This window comes from Ipomoea nil, unplaced genomic scaffold (assembly GCF_001879475.1).
Source record: "Ipomoea nil cultivar Tokyo-kokei standard unplaced genomic scaffold, Asagao_1.1 scaffold3384, whole genome shotgun sequence".
Lineage (NCBI taxonomy): Eukaryota > Viridiplantae > Streptophyta > Magnoliopsida > Solanales > Convolvulaceae > Ipomoea > Ipomoea nil.
In genome coordinates, this window is record NW_017619812.1 from 1,880,462 (window position 1) to 1,905,699 (window position 25,238).

The 25,238-nt window shown below is 40.6% G+C and overlaps 1 protein-coding gene and 1 long non-coding RNA gene across 2 annotated transcripts; one reads left to right on the forward strand and one right to left on the reverse strand.

Annotated features, from left to right (window-relative positions):
• The first annotated feature begins 1,898 nt into the window (after positions 1-1,898).
• On the forward strand, positions 1,899-2,267 carry LOC109171010. Its single transcript, XR_002052516.1, has 3 exons — positions 1,899-1,954; positions 2,058-2,107; positions 2,232-2,267. It is a non-coding gene; the product is annotated as an uncharacterized LOC109171010 (long non-coding RNA).
• A 5,142-nt stretch (positions 2,268-7,409) lies between these two features.
• On the reverse strand, positions 7,410-8,471 carry LOC109170991. Its single transcript, XM_019320124.1, has one exon. The coding sequence runs from the start codon at positions 8,469-8,471 to the stop codon at positions 7,410-7,412; it is 1,062 nt and encodes a 353-aa protein (XP_019175669.1).
• Positions 8,472-25,238: the final 16,767 nt, after the last annotated feature.

The following is a 25,238-nucleotide window of genomic DNA, read 5'->3' on the forward strand; positions in this document are numbered from 1 at the left end:
CGTCCTTTCTATTTCTATGTGTTACAGTCAAGTGAGAGAGGAACAATGAACAGTCTATAGTAGTATACAAAGGAGACCTAGGACAATTCCATAACTAGAAGCCTGTAAGAGAAAATACATATGGAATAAAATGTGCTAATTTCTGTTCGCTAACTATCTGAAAGCTCAGTTGAAGATACCAGTGGTTGGTATCCTTTACACCACATAAGTCACTCATCTTCTCCAGCATTTACCAAATAGTCCAAATCCAAACTCCTTTGTCCTTTTGAGGGGTGTTGCTTCATTTTGTGGATTGTGGACACATATCATTCTCATACTACTTTAGATTTCAAATCACCAATAATTGGGGCCTTGCACCAGATTGCAGGTTCAACAATAACTTCATTGAAGAGTAAAAGTGAACTTCCTGCTACATAGCATGAATTCTTCTATTGTATATAAAGTAGTATACAAAGGAGACCTAGGACAATTCCATAACTAGAAGCTTGTAAGAGAAAATACATATGGAATAAAATGTGCTAATTTCTGTTCGCTAACTATCTGAAAGCTCAGTTGAAGATACCAGTGGTTGGTATCCTTTACACCACATAAGTCACTCATCTTCTCCAGCCTTTACCAAATAGTCCAAATCCAAACTCCTTTGTCCTTTTGAGGGGTGTTGCTTCATTTTGTGGATTGTGGACACATATCATTCTCATACTACTTTAGATTTCAAATCATCAATAATTGGGGCCTTGCACCAGATTGCAGGTTCCACAATAACTTCATTGAAGAGTAAAAGTGAACTTCCTGCTACATAGCATGAATTCTTCTATTGGATTAGAAGAGATTCGACATGTCATTAGGGATGTTAGAGATAGTGTCGAATATGTGAACCGATCGGAGGCAAGACGTATACAGTTTGCACATTGTGTGCAGCAATTACAGTTGAAAGATAGAAAATTGATCCGTGATTGTAAAACAAGATGGAACTCGACTTTTGAGATGCTAAGTTGTGCACTCAAGTTTAAAGAAGCTTTTAAGATGTTAAATGATCGTGATCCATTCTTCGACAGTTGTCCGTTAGAAGATGATTGGGTTAAAGTTACCAAGGTTTGCTCTATTTTAGAGGCTTTTTGGACAGCTACTCACATTATTTCAGGTTTGTTTCTTTTAAGTTTTAACTTGTTTCTTCAAATTTGTTTTAGATTGTGACTTGTGAGTATCTGAATTCAAATTTGTTTCAGGTTGTGAGTACCCTACTTCAAATTTATTTCTTCAACAAGTTCAGAAAATCAAAGCAGCCTTGGATAGTCATGCAAATGATGAGTATTCCTTTATTAAGGATTTGGTTGGGAAAATGAAAATGAAGTTTGATAAATATTGGGGTGAGTGTAATTTGTTGATGGCTATAGGTGCTGTTTTTGATCCAACAAAGAAGATGCTTGCTGTTGAGTTTTGTTTTCCTAGACTGTATTCTGATATTGAAGCTAAGGAAAACATTTCAAAAGTGAAAGAGATCATCAATACTCTTTATGAAGAGTATGTTGCTGAAGCAATGAACAAAGGCATTTCTGAAAATTTAGGCTCTTCTACAACTTTTGGGAGCCAAGTAAGCCGTCAAAGTTCTACATACGATTGGGATGATTTTGATGATTATTGTGCTCAAGTTGAAACTTCAGAGCCTAAGAAATCAGAGTTAGCAGACTATCTTGAAAAAAGCCGTCTTAAGAAAAGTGAGATTGCTGCAGACTTTTCTTGTTTGGATTGGTGAAAGATGAATAGAATGCACTATCCAATATTGGCAGCAGATATCTTAGCTATACATGTTAGCACGATGGCTTCAGAAGCAACGTTTAGTGCGGGGACACGAGTAATTGATTATTATCGTGCATCATTGCTGCCGGAAACAGTACAAGCTTTACTCTGTGGGGGTGATTGGCTTCGACATATACACGGAGTTACCATAAACAAAGTAAGTTAATTTGTAATTTATAACTTTTATGTTAAATGATGCATTGCCTTTTACAAATATTTGTTTAATTACATGTTAATTTATCTTCTTTTTTTTTTTCCAGAAAGAGAAATCGTATCAAGAAATTTATCTTCCTGTATCCAACCCATGAAAGTAAGTTACACACTTTATCTTCCAGTATCCAACTGATGAGTAACATCTCAATTAAAATCTATATATTGATCATTTACAGCTTTTATATATTTAGTTAGTGTGTTTAAGATCTAAAGATTTGCAGGTTATGTTAGAATGATTGTTCCTAATCTTTTTTGACAGGGCGTTGTTGCTGGAAAGAGTGAAGATTGAAAAGCATGGCGAGTGTGAAGTTGATGTTAAGTTCTTTAACTTGTATTGAATTGATGTGAAGTTGATGTTAAGTTCTTTAACTTGTATTGAATTGATGTGAAGTTGTTTAATCTGTTTGTATTTTGTAATGTTGTTGTAGACTTCTACTTTAGATTTGAAGCTGTAAACTTGTGTGGAGAGCTTTGTTTTGGACTTTGATTTTTTTTTTTTAAGTTCTGATTCAGCATGTATTAAATAGGTCAAATTGTGCTTGAATTCGAGCACAAGTTCGCGAACTCGAATCCAAGTCGAGCAGCTCGAGCTCGAGCTCGAACAAACGAGCAACTCGAGCCGAGTTGCTCAACATTGTGACGAGCTCGAGCTCGAGCCCCATTTCCGAGCTCGAGCTTGAGCTCCCCTCTAACAAATCGAGCTCGAGCTCGAGCTACCCAAAGCTCGAGCTCGGCTCGGCTCGTTAGCAGCCCTAGTTGTAATGAATCTAATTGAATTAAAACTTTAGCCCACAGGCAAGTTTTATGTCACTTGATTCTTCAACTCATTTGATAATTGTTTCATCATAAAATTTCAGTTGGATCTCATTGAGTAAAACTTTAGCCCACAGGCAAGTTTTATCTCACTAGATTCTTCTGGCCATTTAGTAATTGAGATTAAGATATTATCATAAGGATTTCTTAATTGAATTTAATAGAATTAAAACTTTATCCCACAGGCAAGTTTTATGTCAATAAATTCATCAACCCATTAGATAATAACTTTATCTCAATTTCTTAGAATTTATAAATTTAGTTCAATTATAATTCTAAGTTTTGTGGTTTGCATTGGCAAAACATGTATTTAGTCACTTCCCAAAATTCAGATACACCTTTTATTAATTATTTTTTCACGAAGCTTACTTGGTTATTTGGACTAACTATAGTAAGTTGCGTGGTATGATATACCTCTTTTGGATTCCAATAATAAAATGTATCCTTTTGAGCCAGATTCCAACTTGGTTATGGAAGGCGTATTTTATTATTTTAGTATGTCCAACTATGGTGGAGAATCATATCCTCATTAATTATTCATTTAGTTGGACTATAATTGGAACCAAATATTGATTATTTAGTATGCCCAACTAATGGTGGGGAATTATATCTTCATTATTTAGTTGGTCAAATCAATTTTTTTTTGTCCCGAAAATAATTTGGATTTTTTTTTTAAAATAAAAGGTCTTTATTGATGCCGAATAGCCCGCCGCGAGGCAAAGCCTCCAAGATCGTACAGAAAAACCACTTTGGCCGATACAGGTAAGGATTCAGCACTAGCAAAAATCTGCGATACAGTATAACTAAGTCCTACTGCTGCAAGAGCGTCGGCTAGCCGATTGGCCTCCCGGTAAACATGGCGAATTGATGAGCCCCAAGAGTCAAGACAGGATCGAATGAAGAGGATGGCCTCACTTATCCTCCATGGCAGACGCGATGTTCCAGAAGAGATTAGGACAGTAAGAGCTAGCGAATCCACCTCCACCTCGAGCGGCCTTCTAGCAAAGGCTTCACACCATTGGATGGCAAGGCGAAGCGCCCAAGCCTCAGCTTCTAGCGCCGATGACGCTTCAAAGCGAAAGCAGAGCCCCACAAGAAGTTGGCCACGCGAGTTCCTTAAGCAGGCTCCTCCCGCGACACCGCCCCCTGTGAAAATGGCATCCGTGTTGAGTTTCAATCTTCCCGTTGGCGGCGCAAGACACTTCACCCACAGAGATACAGTCCTGGGGGGAGCAGAAAATCGCGCCACCAATCCAGCAGCTACAAGAACAGAATCCAGAGTAGTTGAGCAGCGAATGGGATGTGCCAAAGAGAGTAAAACCAACTCTCGCTTGATGTTAGCGACAGTTCCTGCGGTCGAGAAAGGTGCATCGCCATAAATACAATCGTTGTACGCCCTCCATAAGAACCATAAAATCATACAGGGAACCAATTTAGCAAAGGAGTCAAGCGCCGATCCCGCCGGCGCCAATAGCCATCAAGCATGACACTGGGCGCGGATAGACCCTGCAGTAGACAAGCCAAAAAAACCCCCAAAATGCATCCAAATCTCCCGAGCCAAGTGCCAATCATATAAGCAGTGATTTAGATATGCCGAATGGGCCTTGCAGAGAGGACAAATTGAGGGCAGGCAGAAACCGAAAGCTTGGATAATGTCCGGAAAAGGTAGTAAACGTCTGAGTAGCCACCACATGAATATAGAGACTTTTGACGGCAAACCACCACCCCAGATGCAAGATGAGGACAGGCTGCGACCTTGCTTCGGGCGAAGGAGGTCATAAGCTGTAAAGAGCGTGAAGTCTCCGTAAGTAGATGGCGTCCAAACTGGAAATCCTGTAGAACTCACCACCATGTTATCCTCCACAAAATCTTTCTGTTGTTGCATGCGCCTCCAGGTGATCGAAGCAGCCTTGCGGAATCTGTCATCCGGGTAGATGGCCCTAAGGAAATTAGTCCACAAGGAATTCTCTTGAAAAAAATTGAACTGCAGCTTCGCTGAGAAAGCGTGTTATATGGTGTTGAGCGACTGGACACCCATACCGCCTTCTTCAGTAGGGTAACAAACCTTGTCCCAAGCCACCCAATGTCTCTTTTGCTGCCCATTCACTGTACCCCAGAAAAATTTAGCAAACCTGGATTCAAGGGATTTTTCTGTTTGGCGTGGAAGCATGGTTGAAGCCACTGTGTATAGGGGAATCATAGCCAGCACGTGTTTGATTAGCGTCAGCCTGCCGCCCGGTGATAGAAGTTTTCGCTGCTAGCCGAGGAGTTTACTGTCAACCTTCTCCAGCAAATGTTGGTAATACAGCGGGCGATTTCTGCCCACGAATAAATTTACACCCAAGTAGTGAAAAGGCAAGACCGATCTCTACATGCCGAGTAACCGTGCCATAGCGGAAGCCCAGCGGTCTGAGCAGTGCCTGGAAGTAACAAAGAAGCTTTTCCGAAAGTTAATCTTCTGACCTGATCCGGCTTGGTATTGCGTGAGCACCTCTACCAGGGCTTTCAAAGATCTCGACGCCCCATTAGCAAAGATAATGATGTCATCGGCGAAAGCTAAATGAGTGATCGTGGGGCATCCCACCGACGAAGAATATGGCGAGAGCAAGCCAGTTCCCATCTTCAAAATGAGAGAGCGGGACAAAGCTTCCGAGACCAAAATAAAGAGCAGTGGAGATAAAGGATCCCCTTGTTTGACCCCTCTTGTGGGCTGGAAGAAGCCACAACTGATCCCATTTACTAAGACCGACAACCTGGTTACCTCCAGGTTCTGCATAATGATGTTAACAAAGGGGAGCGGGAAGCCGAGTCTAATTAAAATTGCACGCAGGCATGGCCACTCTACCCGATCAAATGCTTTCATCATGTCCAGCTTAATTATGACATTCGAGCCCCGACACCTTTTATTCAAGAATTGCAACAACTCGAAGGCCAAAAGAACATTATCCTGGATGCTCCGGCCTTCCACAAACCCCGCTTGTTCCCTTGAGATTATCTTCGGGAGAATCGGACTGAGGCGAGAAGTAATGATCCTGGTAAACACTTTGCTCATGAACGTGCAAAGGTAGATTGGTCTAAAGTCTGCAAAGGAATCCGGGTTGGACTTTTTGGGAATCAGTACGATTTGAGCACTTGCCATGGCCTTCGGCAGCGCCACCCCTGTAAGAAAATCTATAGCTGCATTATAAACATCCCCCTTGACAATATCCCAGCAGTGACGGAAGAAGGACCCCGAAAACCCGTCAGGACCTGCCGCACTGTCAGGATCCAATTTCCAAACTGCGCTTTTAACCTCGTCTTGTGTAAGCGGCGCTAACAGGGGCCCCGTCTCCGAAGTGACGAGGTCACTTGGGAGGCACTGCAAAAGAGAATCCAAATCTGAACAGGCCTCAGTGGAGAACAAATTAGAGTAGAATGCAACTGCCTCAGCCTGAATATCATATTGCGAGGTTACTAGAGCGCCATCTTGCCTTTTGATAGCACAGATCCTTTGCCTGCGATGCCTGTCCTTCACCACAGCATGAAAAAAATGAGTGTTTGAATCGCCCTCCTTAAGCCATTTGACCCGCGCCTTCTGTTTCCAAAAACATTCTTCACGTTTTAAGGCAAGGAGGAGATTAGCTTGAAGATTGTGGAGTGCTGATCTTGCTTCACCTGATGGGCTGTTTGCATGGATGATCTCTGCCTCTGCCACTCTGGCTTCAAGATCTCTGACATGGTCAAAATATTCCCAAAGGATTCCTTGTTCCAGACCCGAAGAGCTGATTTGAGACGCTTAAGCTTGTAAGCCAGAGCTCGCATGCCTCCCCCGGCTGATGGGAGAGACCAATTAGCTGTAACAAGAGAGTTAAAGTCCGAGTGTGATAGCTACATGTTCTGGAATCTGAATTTCATTGGCACAGACATAGTTGCATTCGCCCCTTGTAGAAGAATTGGCGCATGATCCGAGGTAGTTCGTGGCAGAATATTAATTGTAATGTTTGTAAAATAGTCCCGCATAGAAGCATTCAGCAAGAAGCGATCAAGTCGTTTCCACACTGCCCCCGAACTGCGAACACCGTGCCAGGTGTACTGGTTCCCTAATACTGGTAGATCAATCAGGGAATTATCATTTATAAAATCTGAAAAGTCCACGATATTATTCATATCCGGCACAGCCTCACCCCGGTATTCAGAAATGCTAGCGATGACGTTGAAGTCACCACCTAATAGGATCGGATCAGGACTATCCAACCAGGAAGCCAATTGTTCCCACAATCGTGCCTTTTCCGCACGAGTGTGCTTCGCATAGATTGCACAGAATCTAAAGGAGAAATTCCAAGGTAGGTACTGAACTTTGCAAAGAAGAAACTGCTCAGTGTCAAGAAGCACATCAACCATGCAAGAATCAGACCAAAACAGCCAAATTTTCGATGTCAAGGATGCATAGCCATCGTCAAAGCTGAGCTCACGAACAAAGTTATTCAACCGATCTTGGGAGACCATCGGTTCAAGAATTGAAACAAACTTAATGCGCTCACGTCTCACAATTTTTTTGTGCCTGCGCCGTGAGGTGAGCAGGCCCCTGATGTTCCAACTTAGCAGATTCATTTCAATCGGTGGGAGAAGGAAACGCGGGCGATTTTTCCAGCAGCGAAGCGCGTCGTGACAGCAGGGACATTCACTGAATAATCCTCACGAGGCCGCCTCTTTTTCTTGGTCACAGTTATGAAATCATCTGGCTGGGATTTACCTAACTTAGAGGCAAATTGCTTACTGTCTTCTTTCCAAGACTCAAGCAGGGATTGACTGTATGCTTGAAAATCATGAGCCTCGTCACCTTCTGATAAATGGCCGGGTTGCGAATCTGATTGGGAGGGCTGAAGGAGGCTCTGATCATCTATGACTGTATCCCCCAGAAACGCATTGGCGTCTGGGATGGCTACCTGTGGCGTAGAGCTATCGGTGTCTTGTATTCTATCATCTGGTTGGAATTTTGGGGCAATCGCCGGGGGATCAGGGGCAGGGTTCGCCGGAGGATCAACACTCCGATGTGCGGTCTCTTGTTCGATTAGCCGCCATCTTTTTCTTGGTGGAACAATCTGTGGTTGGCGACTGGGCATAGGTTCAATCCGGGGATCCTTGCGTCCTTTCATCTGTGCTCGGCAATCTGGTGATAGATGACCAAATTTTTGGCAACCCAAACAATATGGAGGGACGAACTCGTACGAAACTTTCTGCATAAATCCACCAAAGGAGCCATTGTTGATCCAAATCTGTTCAGTGAGGGGGGTGCTGACATTCAATTCCACACAGACCCGAGCCAGGGAGGGCCTATTGTGCGTAAGAGTGGAGGCAACAACCTTCAGCGGGGGGCCAATCAAATTGGCGATCGAGTAGATAGCACGTTTATCCTGGAGGTGTGCCGGCAGGCCTTCGAATGCTATCCACACCGGTACAACTGGCGATTCGATCTCAGGCCTGAAATCCGGAGACCATTTAAAGACACGCATTAGAGCACCTTTGATCGACCAGGTTTGTCGGAGCCAGCAACGTTGAAAGTCATTCTCATGGTCGAAGTTGATCAGGATATGGCGTTGATCTATCAAACCGAGGGAGAACGCTCCACCAAATCCGATTTGGTCAAAAGTCTTGCGAATGTCCACCATTGGCGAACGGATTTTCGCTAATTTGCCCACCATAGCAAATCGGAATTTGCATTGTGGGAAAATTGACGAACATCATCATCAGAGAAAGTGACTGCGGGCATACCCTTGTATCTACCCGTCGGTCGAAGAGGCGAAGCATCAGAGGTGTGGGTGAGGATATCGGCAAAGGTGCGAGGAGGGGGCACGACGGCCCCCGGTGGCGCCGCCATTCGTGCGTAAGATCACAATAGGAAGCAGGATTTGCGGAGTGTTTTCTAACTAACTCTCATTATTGAATTCTTTCGAGTAGTCCCACTGATTAATGATATAACACTAATAATGGATTTGGCTAAATCAATGATATAACACTCATAATTAATTTGGCTAAAGAATATCTTAATCAGTGGGAGTGATCATTTAGAAAAAGATCATTAAATACTCCACTAAAGCTGATGGATTTAATTGTTTTCATACATTCCAAATTGGATTGTGCGTCTAGCAATAAGTCCAAAAGTTTCCACAAGTATTAATTTAGTTTTTTGTTCTTATAATTCATAAGTTCATTTCATTGAATGTTTGGTTGTACAACATATTTATGAAAATGTTGTAACAATATTAATGACTTTATTAGAACGAAAGCATTTAACTTGTGGTGCACTTTCAATTAATAAATTCTTTAGCGATTGATAGAGTCTTTAGTTTCTTCAAAATTGATCCTGGGCCATTTTTGGTTTGTAAGGCTCAAAACAATTTTGTAAGACATAATATTACTCGTAAATGTTCAATTAATTTCGAGGTGGACCTTGAGATTATTTGGGAAGTTGGTGTATGTTTAAGATTCCAAATTATGGACTTAGATTTTTTTGGTTTGTTGTCTAAGTTATTGGAACGTTTCTATGACTTGACTATCTTTGGCTATCTTAATGAGTGGGAGTGACAGACGTGTCAACTCCAAGCTCTTAGCCGTTAGAGGTAGTGTTTATGTTAACTTATAAACAAGTCATAGAATATAGTTAGCATTCTGCTAACATTAAGAGATCTCTACTTAAGGCATGCTTCTAAGATTTTGGAGATCATACAGTGAATTTGGATGGTTTCTTCCTTCAGTTGTGCACATAATATATTTTGAGAAACATCCATTAAGGGACTAAGAATAAACGTAGGGTTTGTTCATAAAGAACCTAAGTTAGGGAATTTAAATGCATGTGATCATAGTAGATATTACTCACTTGATTAGTAGATGACATATTACTATGGTTCCTGTATTTTGTTCTTTAATGAAGGTTGTGCCAGTACTTGCACCAAGTGGGAGAATGTAAGTATTTTCCGTGTATACAATATATAATATATTGTATTATTGGGTGGTTGTGGTGCAAGTGGAAGATTAAGTCAGTTAGTGACTTAATCTGTTAGGCAACTCAGGATATTCAGTTAAGCTTTAACTGAATATCTGCCTACATTGATGGCATGTGGGCTTCTAAGCAAAATAGTCGTCCCACAGCTCCCATGTTCAGTATACACGCACCATCGAGTATTCGGGAGAGAAGAGGTAAACAAAATACTAGCCTTTATTATGCAGGTTTACCATCTCGTGGCAATACCAACGACTATGGCTGGGGATATTCGGGCGATCCTAAAGCTTCCGCTGTAACGAGGCAGGTTACTCGTTTACTATAGTTCATGTTAGTCATATTATTGTCTAACATACTATGCATGATTTAGAGCCTTTTAGGTGAATTTAGTGTCTTTTAAGGTATATTCTCTGTTACTCCACTCGTGTTCTTATAAAGTTCTTAAAAAGCACATAAGTAAATAAATATTCATAGTTTACCCTATTCAAAGCCTTATCCGTAGGCGAATCTTTAGATCTCTCAAACGATTTTACTTCAAATATGAGAACGCATAAATTAGGGAAGTTTCTTGGGGACGAATACTAGTTCTATGGCCCTGGCTTAAACGCCTTGTTGCTACTAGTCCCCTTGTGACACTACTCTGTTTAAGGAGTTGGTATTTAACCAAGCTTCGTCTTGACCAACTTTCCTGGAAGTATACCTAAGGATTGTCTATAATTTTTTGGTTTAATCTGTTTGTTAATTAGGATTGACAAATTCTCTAGCCTATTTCTTGACTAAGTTGATCCACAAATCAATTGGGCATATTATTTTTCTTCTCTCTCAACTTGTGCGTGGGCCAATTTTGCAATAACAAAAGATTCCTAATATTTTTGTAGACTATGGCTGCACTAACCAAGCGTGAATTTACCGAACTAGCCTTAGACGGGAGTAATTATTTAACTTGGGTTCTTGATGTTGAGATCTATCTCGCATCAACTAAGCTACAAGATACCAATCGTTATACCCTACACCACGGCGTGCGTAGCACTGTGCGTCGCGCGCCTCCCAAAACGACGTCTTTTTGGGGTCGTTTTGGGAGGCGCGGTAGGAAGTTACTGTGATTATGTATATTTGTTCACACAATTATGTATATTTGTTCATACAATTATGTATATTTGTTCATACAGTTATGTACATTTTTTATACAATTATGTACATTCTTTTTATACAATTATGTACATCCGAATCAGAAAATTTGTGTGTATTATGTTAAGAGTTGATGTGTATTATGTTAAAAGTTTATGTTTATTATGTATTATGTTAGATTATGTGTATTATCTTTTAAAAAGAGTATGTATATTTTGTTATATAATTATGTACATTCATGTAAACAATTATGTGTATTCTAGTATAACATTATGTACATTTTTAACAGGTTTTTTTTAAAGAAAAAATAACTGCCATTCACTGGGGCGGGAAATTTCAAAAAATAAAAAATAAAAAAAAAAAATAAAACGACGTCGTTTTGCATCTGGGCGCACAGTGCAACGCGCGCCGTGGTGTAGGATATAAATTGCCACAAGATACTATTATTGCTGATTCCACAAGTAATGCGGCCCAGAAGGCCAAAGCACTCATCTTCCTTCGCCGTCATCTTAATCATGATCTTAAGAATGAATATCTTACTGAAAAGTACCCCTACATTTTATGGAAATCCCTCAAGGACCGCTTTGATCAACAAATATCGTTTGTCTTCCCCCATGCACAATATGACTGGCTGAATTTGAGGTTCCAAGACTATAAGTCTGCAATTGAATATAATTTGGCATTACATAAAATTGTGTCACAACTCAAACTCTGTAAACAAGAAGTTTCTGACAAAGACCTGATCGAAAAGACTTTGTCCACATTTCATGCTAGTAACCTTGTACTCCAGCAGCAGTACAGGGCCAAAAACTATACCCAGCATGTTGAGCTGATTTCCGCCCTCCTAGTAGCTGAGAAACATAACCAGTTGTTAATGCGAAACCATAATGCACGCCATGTTGGCTCTGCACCAGTGCTTGAAGCACACCATGTTGCCCAGTCGAGCAACATTAGGGGGAACCAAGGTAGAGGATGAGGAAGAGGTCATGGAAGGGGTCCAAGTCGTGGAGGAAGACATGGATGCAATAAGAATCATAACTCCCGCAACAAGCAAAGGCAGCCGAAAAAATCAGGAACAACCAAGCTCATCCAACAATTATTCCGGGCAGCAGCAAGCCTGCTATAGATGTGGGTGCACAGGACATTGGTCATGTACATGTCGCACCCCGAAGCACTTGGTTGAGGCATATCAGCAAATAATTAAGAGGGACAAAACGCGACCTAAAGATGAGTTCCACCATGTTGCGTTACCAGAAGCAAACGCACTTGATAATGCTGATGATGATGACCTCATGAAGTATGAGCTTGAAGATTATGGAGATCAAGAATGATCTTTCTTTTCTTTCTATCCTCGTTTTTATGTAATAATCGTGGATTGGCCTCGACAGTTTTTTTCATACTTTTAAGTGCTTGTGTGCATTTTGAATAAATATTCTATGCTCTTTAAATAAATCTTCTTATGAATAGAATATTCATCACTCGTTTTCCTAATTACTCATTTCTCTATAGAGATATGGGGGATGTTTTGGATTTATCCTTGGTAGATAGAGCAACCACGCACACTGTTTTGACAGATAAAAGATTCTTATTTTGGGCTCTGGAAGAGTTTCACTTATTCCTCTTAACGGAACAAAGTTAATAATCGAAACTGCCCTCATATATCCTCAATCAAAAGAACCTTACTTAGTTTTAAGGATATCCGGTCCAACGAGTTTCATATATAAACTAAATCAAAAACAATACCGAATTCCTTGATTGTCTCTATGACAACCCAAAATTTATTTTATAAATCTGGTTGTAAGAAAATCCAAAATAGCCAATTTTCGCTCCATAAATTTTTTTACGAAGAAAACAGTGTTGAATAAATTATTTGAGCCATTTTAAATTTGATTAGACGCCAAGAATGGATTTAAATCCCAATATCCTAAATTTTCGGGTACATTGCGTGCCAAGTTTTGAACTGAGAAATTTATCTGAGTGAAACCGGGAGGAATCTGAGAAGCTTAAACCATGTGTTCATCTATAAATCATTTGGGAAAATTCCTTTTTTCAACCCCAAACTATATTAAATAGCAATTCAAGCCCTTGGTTCATGAAGCATGGTGGACCACAAGCCACTAACACTTTGTCTGATGCAACTTTCTAGCCAAAGCTTTTCCCCTTTTGCCCTCCACCAATCATGGGTGATCAACCTAGGGTTTTGTGCTCCTATATATTGAGCATTTATCAGACTTAGCCTCTTGTTTCCACCCTTGAGCTCCCCTATGCAAGAACACCAAGAACACACTGTAAGTTCACCATTCTTCTACATTCAATCCTAACCTTCCATTTCATCTTTGCTTTCATCCTTCTCTGAGTTTATAGGTTAAGATTGGTTGTATGGTTTGTTTGAGATGTTTAGGAGGTGAAGGAGGTTGTAACTATGTAACACCCCTAATTTTTAAAACTTTTAAAGCTTATGAAATAAAGGCAAATCTATTATAAATTCCCAAACAGAGCATAAACTAAACATAATAGTGGGGGTGTTATACCACATCTGAGCTGGATAACTCATATGCACAGGTTAAACTATCCAAACATAAGAAATCCTCAAATCAATATTCCATACAACTTCAAGGCACGCAGGCCAATAATTGAACTAATCTAACTAAGTCCATGCTCTGACTAGCGCGCTCCAAAGCTAAGGCTTATTACCTGAAAAACATTCGGTATCACAACCGTCAGCGAATAATGCTGGTAACCCACTCCAACGCGTTAAGTACAATATAGGTAGATATAAGAAACTCATTCTGAAACTGGAATACATATATACTTAAGAAACTCTAATTTAAATCCGAGAACAGACTCAGTCAAGCAATAGCAGATACATTCAATACAATTAGACTCAACCATAAAGATTCTAGCATGCATCCTAAGGTCATACGACTACGCAATACCAATCATATCATTATTCAGTCATCATTACACAATCAACAACAAGACACGTAATGGTCTACACACATATGGTGGTGCCGCAGGACCATTCACATGCCCATACATGTAGGGGTGCCCATACACTATAATATTTATTTTTTTCCGGTTTGGAACCGGAACCGCCGGTTCCGGTTCCAAGATTTTACAAACCTTAACCGGAACCGGAACTGTACGGACGGTTCCGGTTCGGTTCCGGTTCGCACAGTCACAGTTCCGGTTCGAACCGGAACCGTGGTCATCTCTACATACATGAGGATCAGCGCATATAGCTCTGACATGGCCCCGCAACACTTTAACTTGTACCGCAGCACAAGGAGATTGATTGCAACCAATCAATGAACCGCAGCTCATTTGTATCATAAACGTTTGATCGCAACCAAACGGTGGACTGCAGCCCTATTATCATGTATGTCTGATCGCAACCAGATTATGGACCGCAGCCATATATATATATATATATATATATATATATATATATATATATATATATATATATATATATATATATATATATATTGTAACACCCCGTGTTACGAGTCCTAAAAGCAATTAATTAATTAGACATCCAACCAGAAAGAAAAGAAATAAATCACAATGATTAATCAGTATTAAGCCCACCATGGTCCGTGGATCCCCATCCCTGAAGCCCAATACCCAATCCTAGGAGAATTAAAACCCCATAGTATATAAATAGGGAACTTAGAAGGCACCTAGAATCCCCACCACAATAATCTCTCACCACCCAAGGAGCTCCAAGAATCCCCTTAGGAGAAATCAAGAAATCAAGAAAGCTTAAAGAAAGATCCTTCATAGCCAAGGAATTAATTAAGGCTAAGAGGTAACCCATGTCTCAACAAAACCTATTTTCATAGTTATGATTTCCCCTTAGGGTTTCCCCCGTATGATTGTAGATGGCGAATTACTATGATTATTATTGATGTTGATTTAATGATTCCATGGGGAATCTTGATAATCTTGATATTGGGAGTTTCTTGATAATTATGATGTTCTTGATGATTATTTGGGATTCTTGATAATTATGTATTGCTCTTGATAATTGTATGAGGTTCTTGATGATTATGTGTTATTCTTATTGAATCTTGTAATTGGAAGACGAATCGTATTCTTGTCGGTATAAATGTGATTAGAACCCTAGGTTGTGTCGTATGCTTTGATTCTTGGATTATCGGGTGGGAAATCGCATGTTTGGGTGTTGATTATGTTTAGAAAAGCATGATAGGTTATGTGCCGTTCGTTTCACGTATTTGATCCGTTAATTGTCTACGTGTTGGCGTTAATTGCGTTGTAAGGTGTCCAAGCATGGTTTCGAGTTCCACAACGGTTCCCGGGGCGAAAAGTGATGAAAAGAGTCAGTGGGGGGTAGGTGGGGGTAGGGGACCCGCCACCTACCCGCGGCATTCTCGGGCAGCACCGGCAGCGGGCAGCCGGCGGGCGGGCAGCTGCCCGCCGGGCACCCGCTGCCCGGAACAGTAGCAGCCGGCGGGTGGACCCTCACCCACCGGCTACCCGCTGGAAATTACCCTACCTTGGGTTCCCGGCTTCCCCGTTTGATGTTTCCCCGATCCCCGTGGTGTCCCAACGGACCCCGTTTATCGTGCCTATGTCTAGTTTGATGTTTCGGGTACCGTTCGTAGGTTTATGAGTCGATTATATTGCATGCTAGTTGAATTGGTATCCCGTTGACCTAGGTGGAAGAAGTACGAACCCCTTAGGACTATAGTTGGTGATGGATCACGCATAGGTTTGTTTATACGTTGTATTCCCTTCCCAAGGTGTAATGTGGGTTGCGTGTGCTTGCTATGTGTTATGTGTGTGTGTTACCCCAATTCGGTTGCGATCGGATTGGTTATCCTGAGCTGCGGTTCAGAAGCTGGCTGCTGTCAGATTGGTATTCCTGGCTGCGGTCAGATGACATTCTTTCGGGCTGCGGTCCATCGTTTGGTTGCGATCAAACGTTTCTATACGAGCTGCGGTTCGTCCTTTATCCTGGCTGTGGTCAGATGACACTCTCTTGGGCTGCGGTCCACTGTTTGGTTGCGATCAAACATTATGATGAGCTGCGATTCATCGGTCGGTTGCGATCGGCCTCCCCGTGTTGCGATACGAGGCATGGTGCTGTGGGGCCATGTCAGAGCTATATGCGCTGACCCGCATGTATGGGCATGCGATTGGTCCTGTGGCGCCAACAAAGTGCGTTATGTGTTGTGATATCGATGAGTTGTGGTTATGAATGACTTGGGGGATGTGACTATGGGTTTCATATTGGGGATTGCTTATGCCTTGCCTTATCTGTCTTATCTATTGTGAACTGCATATTCTTGTTATAACTGTTGCTTGCGTCTAGCCTTGTCTGTCGGGTCATTCCCGGTTTTAAAGCTAGAGTTCGTAGGATATATCTTCATGCTCAAAGGGTTTTCGTATATCTATATATATCTCTATATGTATTGTATTTTAACGCGTTGGAGTGGGTTACCAGCATCTCTCGTTGAACAGATATATTTGGCTTTCAGGCACAGAAGATTAAGTCACTGGAGCGCGCTAGAACTTGGAGTGTAGAAGTAGATAGTTTTCCTTTTTGGCTTGCGTGCCACGTTTATGTATTTACACCTTGAGGATATTAGTTAGTTAGCCTGTGCACTTGGGTTCTCTAGCCCAGGTGTGGCATAGCACCCCGAACACTTGTATTATATTCTGGGATTTAATGAGATTCTACCTTTATTATAAGCTTTAAAAAGTCTTAAAAATCTGGGGTGTTACATATATATATATATATATATATATATATATATATATATATATATATATATATATATATATATATATATAACAGCCGATTGTTCTCAACCAATCCAACTGCCTGTATAGCCGACCGATCGCAACCGGTTGGGTTAATACCTGGTGGTTCTCAACCCACCAGATAGTCATTATAGCCAATTGATCACAACCAATTGGGTTATCATGCACAACAACATAGAAGCCAAACAACATGCAACCCACATTAACACATAACGAGGGGAAATCCTCGGGGAACACGTAACCCATCATAACTCTTATGTAATAAACTACATTAACCCACCCATGACACTCCTACGGGATCATACACCTTCCTCCTAGGCCAACGTGATACCAATTCATCTAGCATGCAATACACAAGACTCTTTTGTCCTAAGAACGGTACCTGATACATCAAACTAGACTCACACACGACAAACGGGGTACAACGGGACACAACGGGACGCGGGGAAACATCAAACGGGGAAAAACATCACATTACCCATCAGCTTTCCAGCGGGTGGAGGACCACTCGCCGGCGGCGACTTCAATCCCAGCGGGTGCCCGGCGAGCAGTCGCCTGCCCGCCACCTGCCCACTGGTAATCGGGCAAGGGCAGCGGATAGGTAGCGGGCACCCCTGCCCCCACCTACCCCCCGCTGACTCATATGTAATATTTGGTCCCGGGGTCTTTCGTGGAACCTGAAACTATGTCCAGACACATTCAAAAATATAAACGACAACACCACGTATTCAAGTAACGGAATTAAACCAAGAATCACACCAAATACATCCTAACACAACTCCTAAACATGCCAAGACTGAACACCCGATCATGCAAAGTCCCACCCCAAACACACCAAGAATAACATAATACGAAATCCAAGTTGTTGCCAGGGCTCTAGACATAATCAAAATACAAGATCATATGGTATCAAGAACATCAAGATTATCACATAAGCATCAAGATTAACACATAAACATCAAGATTATCACATAAACACAATATGAACCCTAGGCAAAGCTCTATCACGACTCAAGCACTGAATCATATATCAAAGGAGCCAATGAATAAGAAATAGCGAGGAAAATAGGTTTTGTTGAGACATGAGTTACCTCTTAGCCTTAATTAATCATCCCTTGGCTATTAAGGTTCTTCCCTAAGATTTCCATCCGATTGATTTCCCTAGGCTTGGTGGTGGGGAATCCCTTGGGAATAATTTCGTGTAGTATAACTATGGGTGGTCAGGGTTCTAATTGCTTTCTAACCCCCTATTTATAGAATCAAGAATCCTAATCAGAATCTGAATAGTAAATGCCTACTTTCTTTATCCCTAACAGATATATAGGTCTAGGATTCCTAATTAGAATCTGACTAGAAAAATGTCTACTCTCTTTATTCCTAATAGGTTTAAGACTCTAGTTTAGGCAAGGGTCCACGGTCCATGGTGGACCACATTAATTAATTAGAGGGAATCCTAACCAAATTAAATCCTTATTAACGGAATTAATTAAATAATTAATCCGAGGTTAAAGTCCGTAACACGGGGTGTTACAAGCTAGCTAAGGAAGGAGGTGGAAACCAAGCTAAAAGAAGAGAAATCTACAAAGGTATAACCCATGGACTCCCAAGTTATTTTCAAGACTCTGTGAAGTCTTTTGATGTGTAGAAATGAGTAGAAATGCTAGATTTTGAAGTATTTGAGCTATTAAGTGATCTATTACTTGTCTATGATGTGTTGTTGATGTTTTGGAGGAGTTAGAATTGTCTGAGAATGTTTTGCAGATGAAAAGAAGGTTTCTGGTGCACAGACAGTTGCACCAGTGGGTATTGCGGATCCAGCCAACAGCCCACAGAGGGGACCGTTGGCTAGGGCCATGGCCAGCCAGGCCTAGGGAACGACCCTAGGAGGGGGCCGTTGCCTAGAGCCGGCATTTGAGCGGTCTGAGGGGCGGGCCTAGTTGAGCCCCGCCCCAAGTTCCGTTGAGTGCTTCCAGTGCAGTGGCCGGGCCCTTGTGGCTCAGCTACGTGTTGCTTCGGACGGGGTGTCATGGGCCCTTGTGGCTCGGTACCTCGGGGTCATCTTGACACACGTTTTGGCTTTGATTTCGTTAAGATTGGAGAAGATTTGAGCATTTTATGCTTGTTTTTGTACAAGGATTTGTTGCAGAAGTATTTGGTTTTACTCCCAGTATTTGAGCTTGTGAGCTATCAGACTTTGTTTATTTTATTTGTTGAGCATGTCATAGTATGATTGTTGAATAGAGAAGTATGAGCCTAAATGGTTGATTTTTAGCTAGCAAAGCATGCCTAAAGTGGTTATTATAAATTGTTGAAGTTCACTGCCAAGTTCCTAATTTCGAACACGTTTTTTTTTTTTTGAATGCTACTGCTCTATTACATTGTAGTATCTGTTCATATACTTTCTCAACCAATTTCGAACATGTTTATTTGAGAGTATTTTGAGTTCCAATAGCATGTCAACTACTTGCTAAGTGCTTTCGAGAAGATTTGTTAAGTTATGAGTTTCAAGCATGATTTATTGGTTTTGATTGAGTTTTACAGTGAATAGAAAGTAAAAGCATATCTTTACAGTAAATGCCATTTTGAGCATGTCATGTTTTAAATGTGCATAAGTGGCCAATGTGAGCCTAAGTATTATTTTCCTACAAACTCATATCCATTGTAGAGAGTTATTATTTGTCATATTGAGATTGAGTTGAGAAGTTATGTGCATATTTGCATAAGAAAAGTGTTGCATATTTGAGATGCATGAGTGATATATTTATATATATCTATTGTGAGGAAAACCTTGTTTTGGAGGACCCGTTTGGACTATGTCCTTTCGGAGTAAAAGAGAAAGCAATGGACATTGCGATCCGATATCATGTAGCGCGGCGTATTCCCACGTTACGAGGTTGGAAACTGCTCGCCAGGCTTTGAATCCTGGTCAGGGGGTGTGCACACTGATAGTTCGATACCTGATTCCATAGAGTTTGAGTTTTGGAACCACGAGATTGGTTCTGTGGGCGGGATGAGAGATTGGCCGGCTAGACGCCGTGCCCAATGCGTCTATTCAAATTATGGTGAAACCCGGCCTCGCCCACGAGTAAGGAGAAAGCGAGTCATCTCCACTCTAGAAAGCAAGTCTTTGAGACTCTAAGAAAAGAAGAGCAAAGTGAGTCATTTTTGGCTCTAAGAAACCTCCAAAGAAAAAGTATTCTTTTTACAAAATAGCGTATATGTATATATATCTATACGTATTATATATCTTGCACGAGATTGCATGATTAGTAGCATGAGATTGCTTATGAGTTATTTGATAGCATGAGTTTGCTTATGAGATATATGCCCTGCACGAGATTGCATGAGTAGTAACACGATATTGCTTATATATATATATATATATATATATATATATATATATATATATGTGTGTGTGTGTGTGTGTGTGTGTGTGTGTGTGTGTGTGTGTTTTGCATGAAATTGCATGAGTAGTAGCACGAGATTGCTTATATATATGTTTTGCACGAGATTGCATGAGTAATAGCACGAGATTGCTTATGTATATGTTTTGCACGAGATTGTATGAGTAGTAGCACGAGATTGCTCACATATATCTTGCACTAGATTGCATGAGTTGCTTATGAGTTATACACCTTGCACTAGATTGCATGATTGATAGTATGAGCTTGTAGTGAGTTATATGTCTTGCAAGAGAATGCATGATAAGAATATGATAGCATATGCATGCTTATTTGAGTTATATGAGAAAGCATGTGTTTATTGAGTAATTGAGAAGCTTAGTTTGTTCATGAGACGAGATTGTATTAAGTTGTTTATTGAATAAGTATGCCTATATGAGTATTAGGTTGCAAGCATCTAGAAGTTTATGCCAAGTATGTATAAGTGTATAGGCCTGTTTGAGCAAAGAATGTGGAACTTTGTTTTCCAAAGTATATATTGTATTTACTTTACAGGGTTGAGTGGCAAACTATGATAAGCCAGATACTTTCAAACTCGACTGGACACAACCTTCTTAGGACAAACATTCTTTCTACAAAAAGATTTCACATGTGTTCCCTGTGCAAAGGGAAAACTTATTCTAAGGCCCTCACGTCCTACGATTGGTTTTGAGTCACCTGTCTTCCTGCAGAAGTTACAGGGTGATATTTGTGGACCAATCCATCCTTCATCCGGACCATTATGATATTTCATGGTCCTTATTGATGCTTCCACCCAATGAACACATATGTGCCTGTTGTCCACATGAAATAAGGCATTCGCAAAGTTCATAAGTCAACTCATTAGATTGAATGCTCAATTCCCCGATTATCCTATTATGAATATCAAAATGGATACAACTGGTGAATTCACCTCGTCAACTTTTGACGATTATTTTATGGCCATGGGGATTAAGGTGGAACATCCTATACCATACGTCCACACCCAGAGTGGTCTAGCTGAATCCCTTATCAAAAAAATTAAGCTAATAGCTAGACCATTACTGCAACGGTCCAGTCTACCAGTCACTTGTTGGGGACACGCAGTATTGCATGCTGCTGATTTGAAACAACTCCGGCCAACTGCATACCATGACTAAACCCACATACACATAGTACGTGGTAGAATTAAACATTTCTCGATCTGCGTTTCTAGTCTTAGTATGTAGTCCATTTTATTGTATCACCACCTCACGCGTATCTCTATGGGCTATAAATCTCCGTCTGCTGTTTAAATACCTAGAGCCCATTATAGGGGATCAATTGATATGCTGACTACATACATAACGAAGATTGTTTCTCGGCACTAGGGGGAGATAATAGATTAACTTTTAATGGAATGCCAAGAAATTTCATAGAATGAAAACATCTTCATTATTAAAATTTCACGTACTAGTTAGACTGAACTGGAAGTTCAGAAAATAATATATTTGAGATATTAGCAAATAATCTGCCAAACATATTCATTGATCATAGTGATCATAAAAGAGTGACTAGGTCCCATATACTTTCCCCAACTTGGACCAAATATATCTACCGATACTCCTTGACGCTAGAAGTGTAGGAGATCTATCGATGAAAAGAGATAAGAATCATAATACTAGATCTAGTAAATAAACATTGTCACTCTTGGAAAAGTTTGAATAATTTAGTCCTGAAGACGCTCGTCCAGATGACGAGAAACCCTAGTCAAATGATAAGTGCACCAAACAAACATAATACTAGGGATGCGGGACAACCAGATGTGATCTGAATAGTTCTGGGAAATGTCTAGAATCTGGTTGGCTCAAATATTGTCATGAACAATTATAAATATGGGAGAAATTCTTGAGAAATGTTATAAGTTGTCGACAACATAATTGCCTTCAAATTGCTCATATTATATGACAATCTGGATCCAAAACTAGGTGCCAGAAGCGCCTAGATTGATTAACTATAAAGAGATTAATTAAAGGCATATACAGCTCAACTAGCTAATATATTCCTTTCGTACACCATTGAGGTATTAACCCTGTAGGTTACAAATGGTGTGGAAGGAAAACAAGAATAACGAGGTGATAGAGTATGAAGCGAGTTTGTAGCCTATGGGTTCACGCAGAGACCTTGCATTGATTTTAATCAAATATACTCCCACGGTAAATGACATTAAGTTCCGCTACATAATATTATTGGCAGAATAATAAATTTAGACATGCAGTTCATATTTATTTTGAGAAATCCCCGATGGATTTATAATTCCCAAAATGAGAATTTATGTGCCATTATTTACTCTTTAAAGGATTGCGAATGGAGTTATTATCCTCATTAAGAAGGAATAATATGTACCATTGTGTGCTCGATAAAGGGTTAATAATGAACTTATTTATTAGTTATTATCTCAGTCAATATTGATAGTGTAAACATCAATGAGATATCTAAAGAGCTTGATGATATCAGTTCATGTCTAAAGGCGGAGATTTTGAAAAAAGCTTGGGAAAGCTAGGTATTATCTCGACTTGAAGATCGAGTTTTTCATTGAATGAATTTAATAGACCAGTTTGCCTATTTTTCACCTATCTATATGGTTAAGTATCATGGTTTCGTCAAACTATAGGTTGCCTAATAATCTCTTGAAGTAGATAAGGAACCGTTTAGACTCGGTAAGGATACCTTAACAGTCCTTTACGTCATTTGTTGTTGGAGCACCTTTTTAAAACCAGAAGTTCCATAATTGCAACATGCATGATATTCACGATAAAATTGCTAGTAACATCTAGGGCTCCTTCTACAATGAAATATTGGAATAATGTTTAATATATTCTCCGAGAGTTTGGTATTTATATGAGAAACAAATGTATGGTTTTGATAGCCTGTTTGGGTATTGGCTATTATATATGTTTGATCCCCGTGATGCCAAAACTCCAAACTGGTTAAACAATGAATTACCCCCAATGTCCCAAATGAGGACAATAACACCTGAATTGCACAAATGATATATGAGTATGTTAAAGAATATTTGACAAAGCATATATAGCGTCAAAATTCAACCAATACGAGCTCTAGAAGAGTCACAAAATTATTGTGCAGAATATTCACTCTAGTGACAATCCAGAAGATTTGACTAATCAATTTCTACAACTTTGGATATATATTTTATGTGTAGATTTGAAGATTGTCTTCTTGAAGGGAGTATCTGTGACACCCCAAAAATCCAAATTCAATTCATGGATTAATTGAGTAATTGATCCTATTTCAATTGAGGAATTAATTCCTAAAATCCTGATTTTTAATACTTGAGGACTAGTATTTGACTAGTCAACTTCAAAGTCATGTTGTACCTTGAGCTTTGAAGGGAGTTCCCTTGTTCGTTACACTTTCTAATGTTAGTAAGGGCATTCTTGACCTTTCACCAAGTGTTAGTATTGTAACCTAACCTAGAAGACATCTTCATTTCACCCCTTACACTATCTAAAACATTAGCTCTACCTTCTCTCTAGAAAGGTGAGTAGCTTTTCCTCCAAGCTAAGTTGAGACCTTGCCAAGACTTCAAGATTTGCTTCCAAGATTCAACCTTTTACCTATTTGGGCATCTAGGAGGGTAAGATCTAAGTCCATCTTGTGTTTTTGGTTCCATCTTAGATGTCTTTTTCTTAAAGGTAGGATCTTTATGATCTTTTGGTTTGTTCTTGAAGTGGGTTTGGAAAGTGAACCTTGTGGGGAGCTTGTTGAGGTGTAAAGTGAAGTCTTTTAGTCTACAAGAGGTAACCCATGTTCTACAAAACCTATTTTGTTTACCTATATGTGATTTCTTGGATTCTACTTGTGTTGCTATGATATGTGAGTGTTTATGCATTTGTCTTGTGAAAATGCATTCTAGAGCTTGTGTTTAGGGTTCATTTGTGCCATTTCTTGGCATTTCCTATGATTCAAGTCATTTTGTTGTATTTGGTAAGATTTGGCATGTTTTGGACTTGAATTTGAGCTTGGAGTTGAAAATCCCCGAAGGGATTATTTTTGCACAGGTGTATGTACCCGCGGGCGGAACGACGGGGAGAGCTCCACCCGTCGCCCACCCGCGGGGAACGTGGCCAGTGGGTGGTGTACCCGCGGGCGGAACCACGGGTGGGAGCCTACTCGTGGGTTTACCCGCGGGTAGAGATGACCACGGTTCGGTTCGAACCGTAGGTTCGAACCGGAATCGTGACTGTGCAAATCGGAACCGTCCGTACGGTTCCGGTTCCGGTTCTTAACCGGAACTTATAAGGTTCTGGTTAAGGTTTGTAAAATCTTGGAATCGGAACCGGCGATTCCGGTTCCAAACCGAAAAAAATTAAATATTATAATGTATTTTTTAATTTTTTTTTTTTAATAATTCCGGTTAGAACCAGAGGTTCCAACCGGAACCGGAACTGGAACCTTACTATAAGGTTCCGGTTCCGGTTCCGGTTTCGCCATCCACGGAATCGGAACCGGTGGTTCCGAACCGGAACCGGACCGTGGTCACCCCTACCCGCGGGGAACACATTGGTGTTGTGATGGGATTTGTTCCCCGTGATTCTTTTGACTCGGTATTTGGTCTTTTGACTTCCTGTTGTTCTTTTGTGGAACTATTTGAGTGTCTTCTCTATGTTTCATATGTCTAGAACTATATGGTAGGTATCCATGTAGGACTTTGGTGTCTTGAATCGTGCTAAGTGTTCAACATTGTGTTTCGTTGGACTGTGAAGTGTCTTGTGTGTTCCTCGGAACTATCTTTGGTTTCCCCGTTGATAAGCATGCTAGTTTGATGTCTAAATGCTAGCATATGTGTTGTTTGTACCTTCCGTTTGGTTGATGATAACTTGTGTTATTCATCGCTGTTGTTGTTGGGTTGTGACCCATTCCTTGATTGAGTGTGTTTCATACCTTCGTTGTAATCCATTGATTGATTCCTGTTGAGGTGTGGTGTGTGTGGTTTTACCTGGATTGCACGATTAGTGGTATGGGACACTAGTCACCAAGGTATTGCAGCGGTCCTCGTGGTGGCCGTGACGTGATTATGGAGTTGTGACCTGAGTGAT

Coding starts and splice junctions, on each gene's coding strand:
- LOC109170991 (XM_019320124.1), bottom strand. CDS start 8,471: ATGGTGGACATTCGCAAGACTTTTGACCAAATCGGATTTGGTGGAGCG.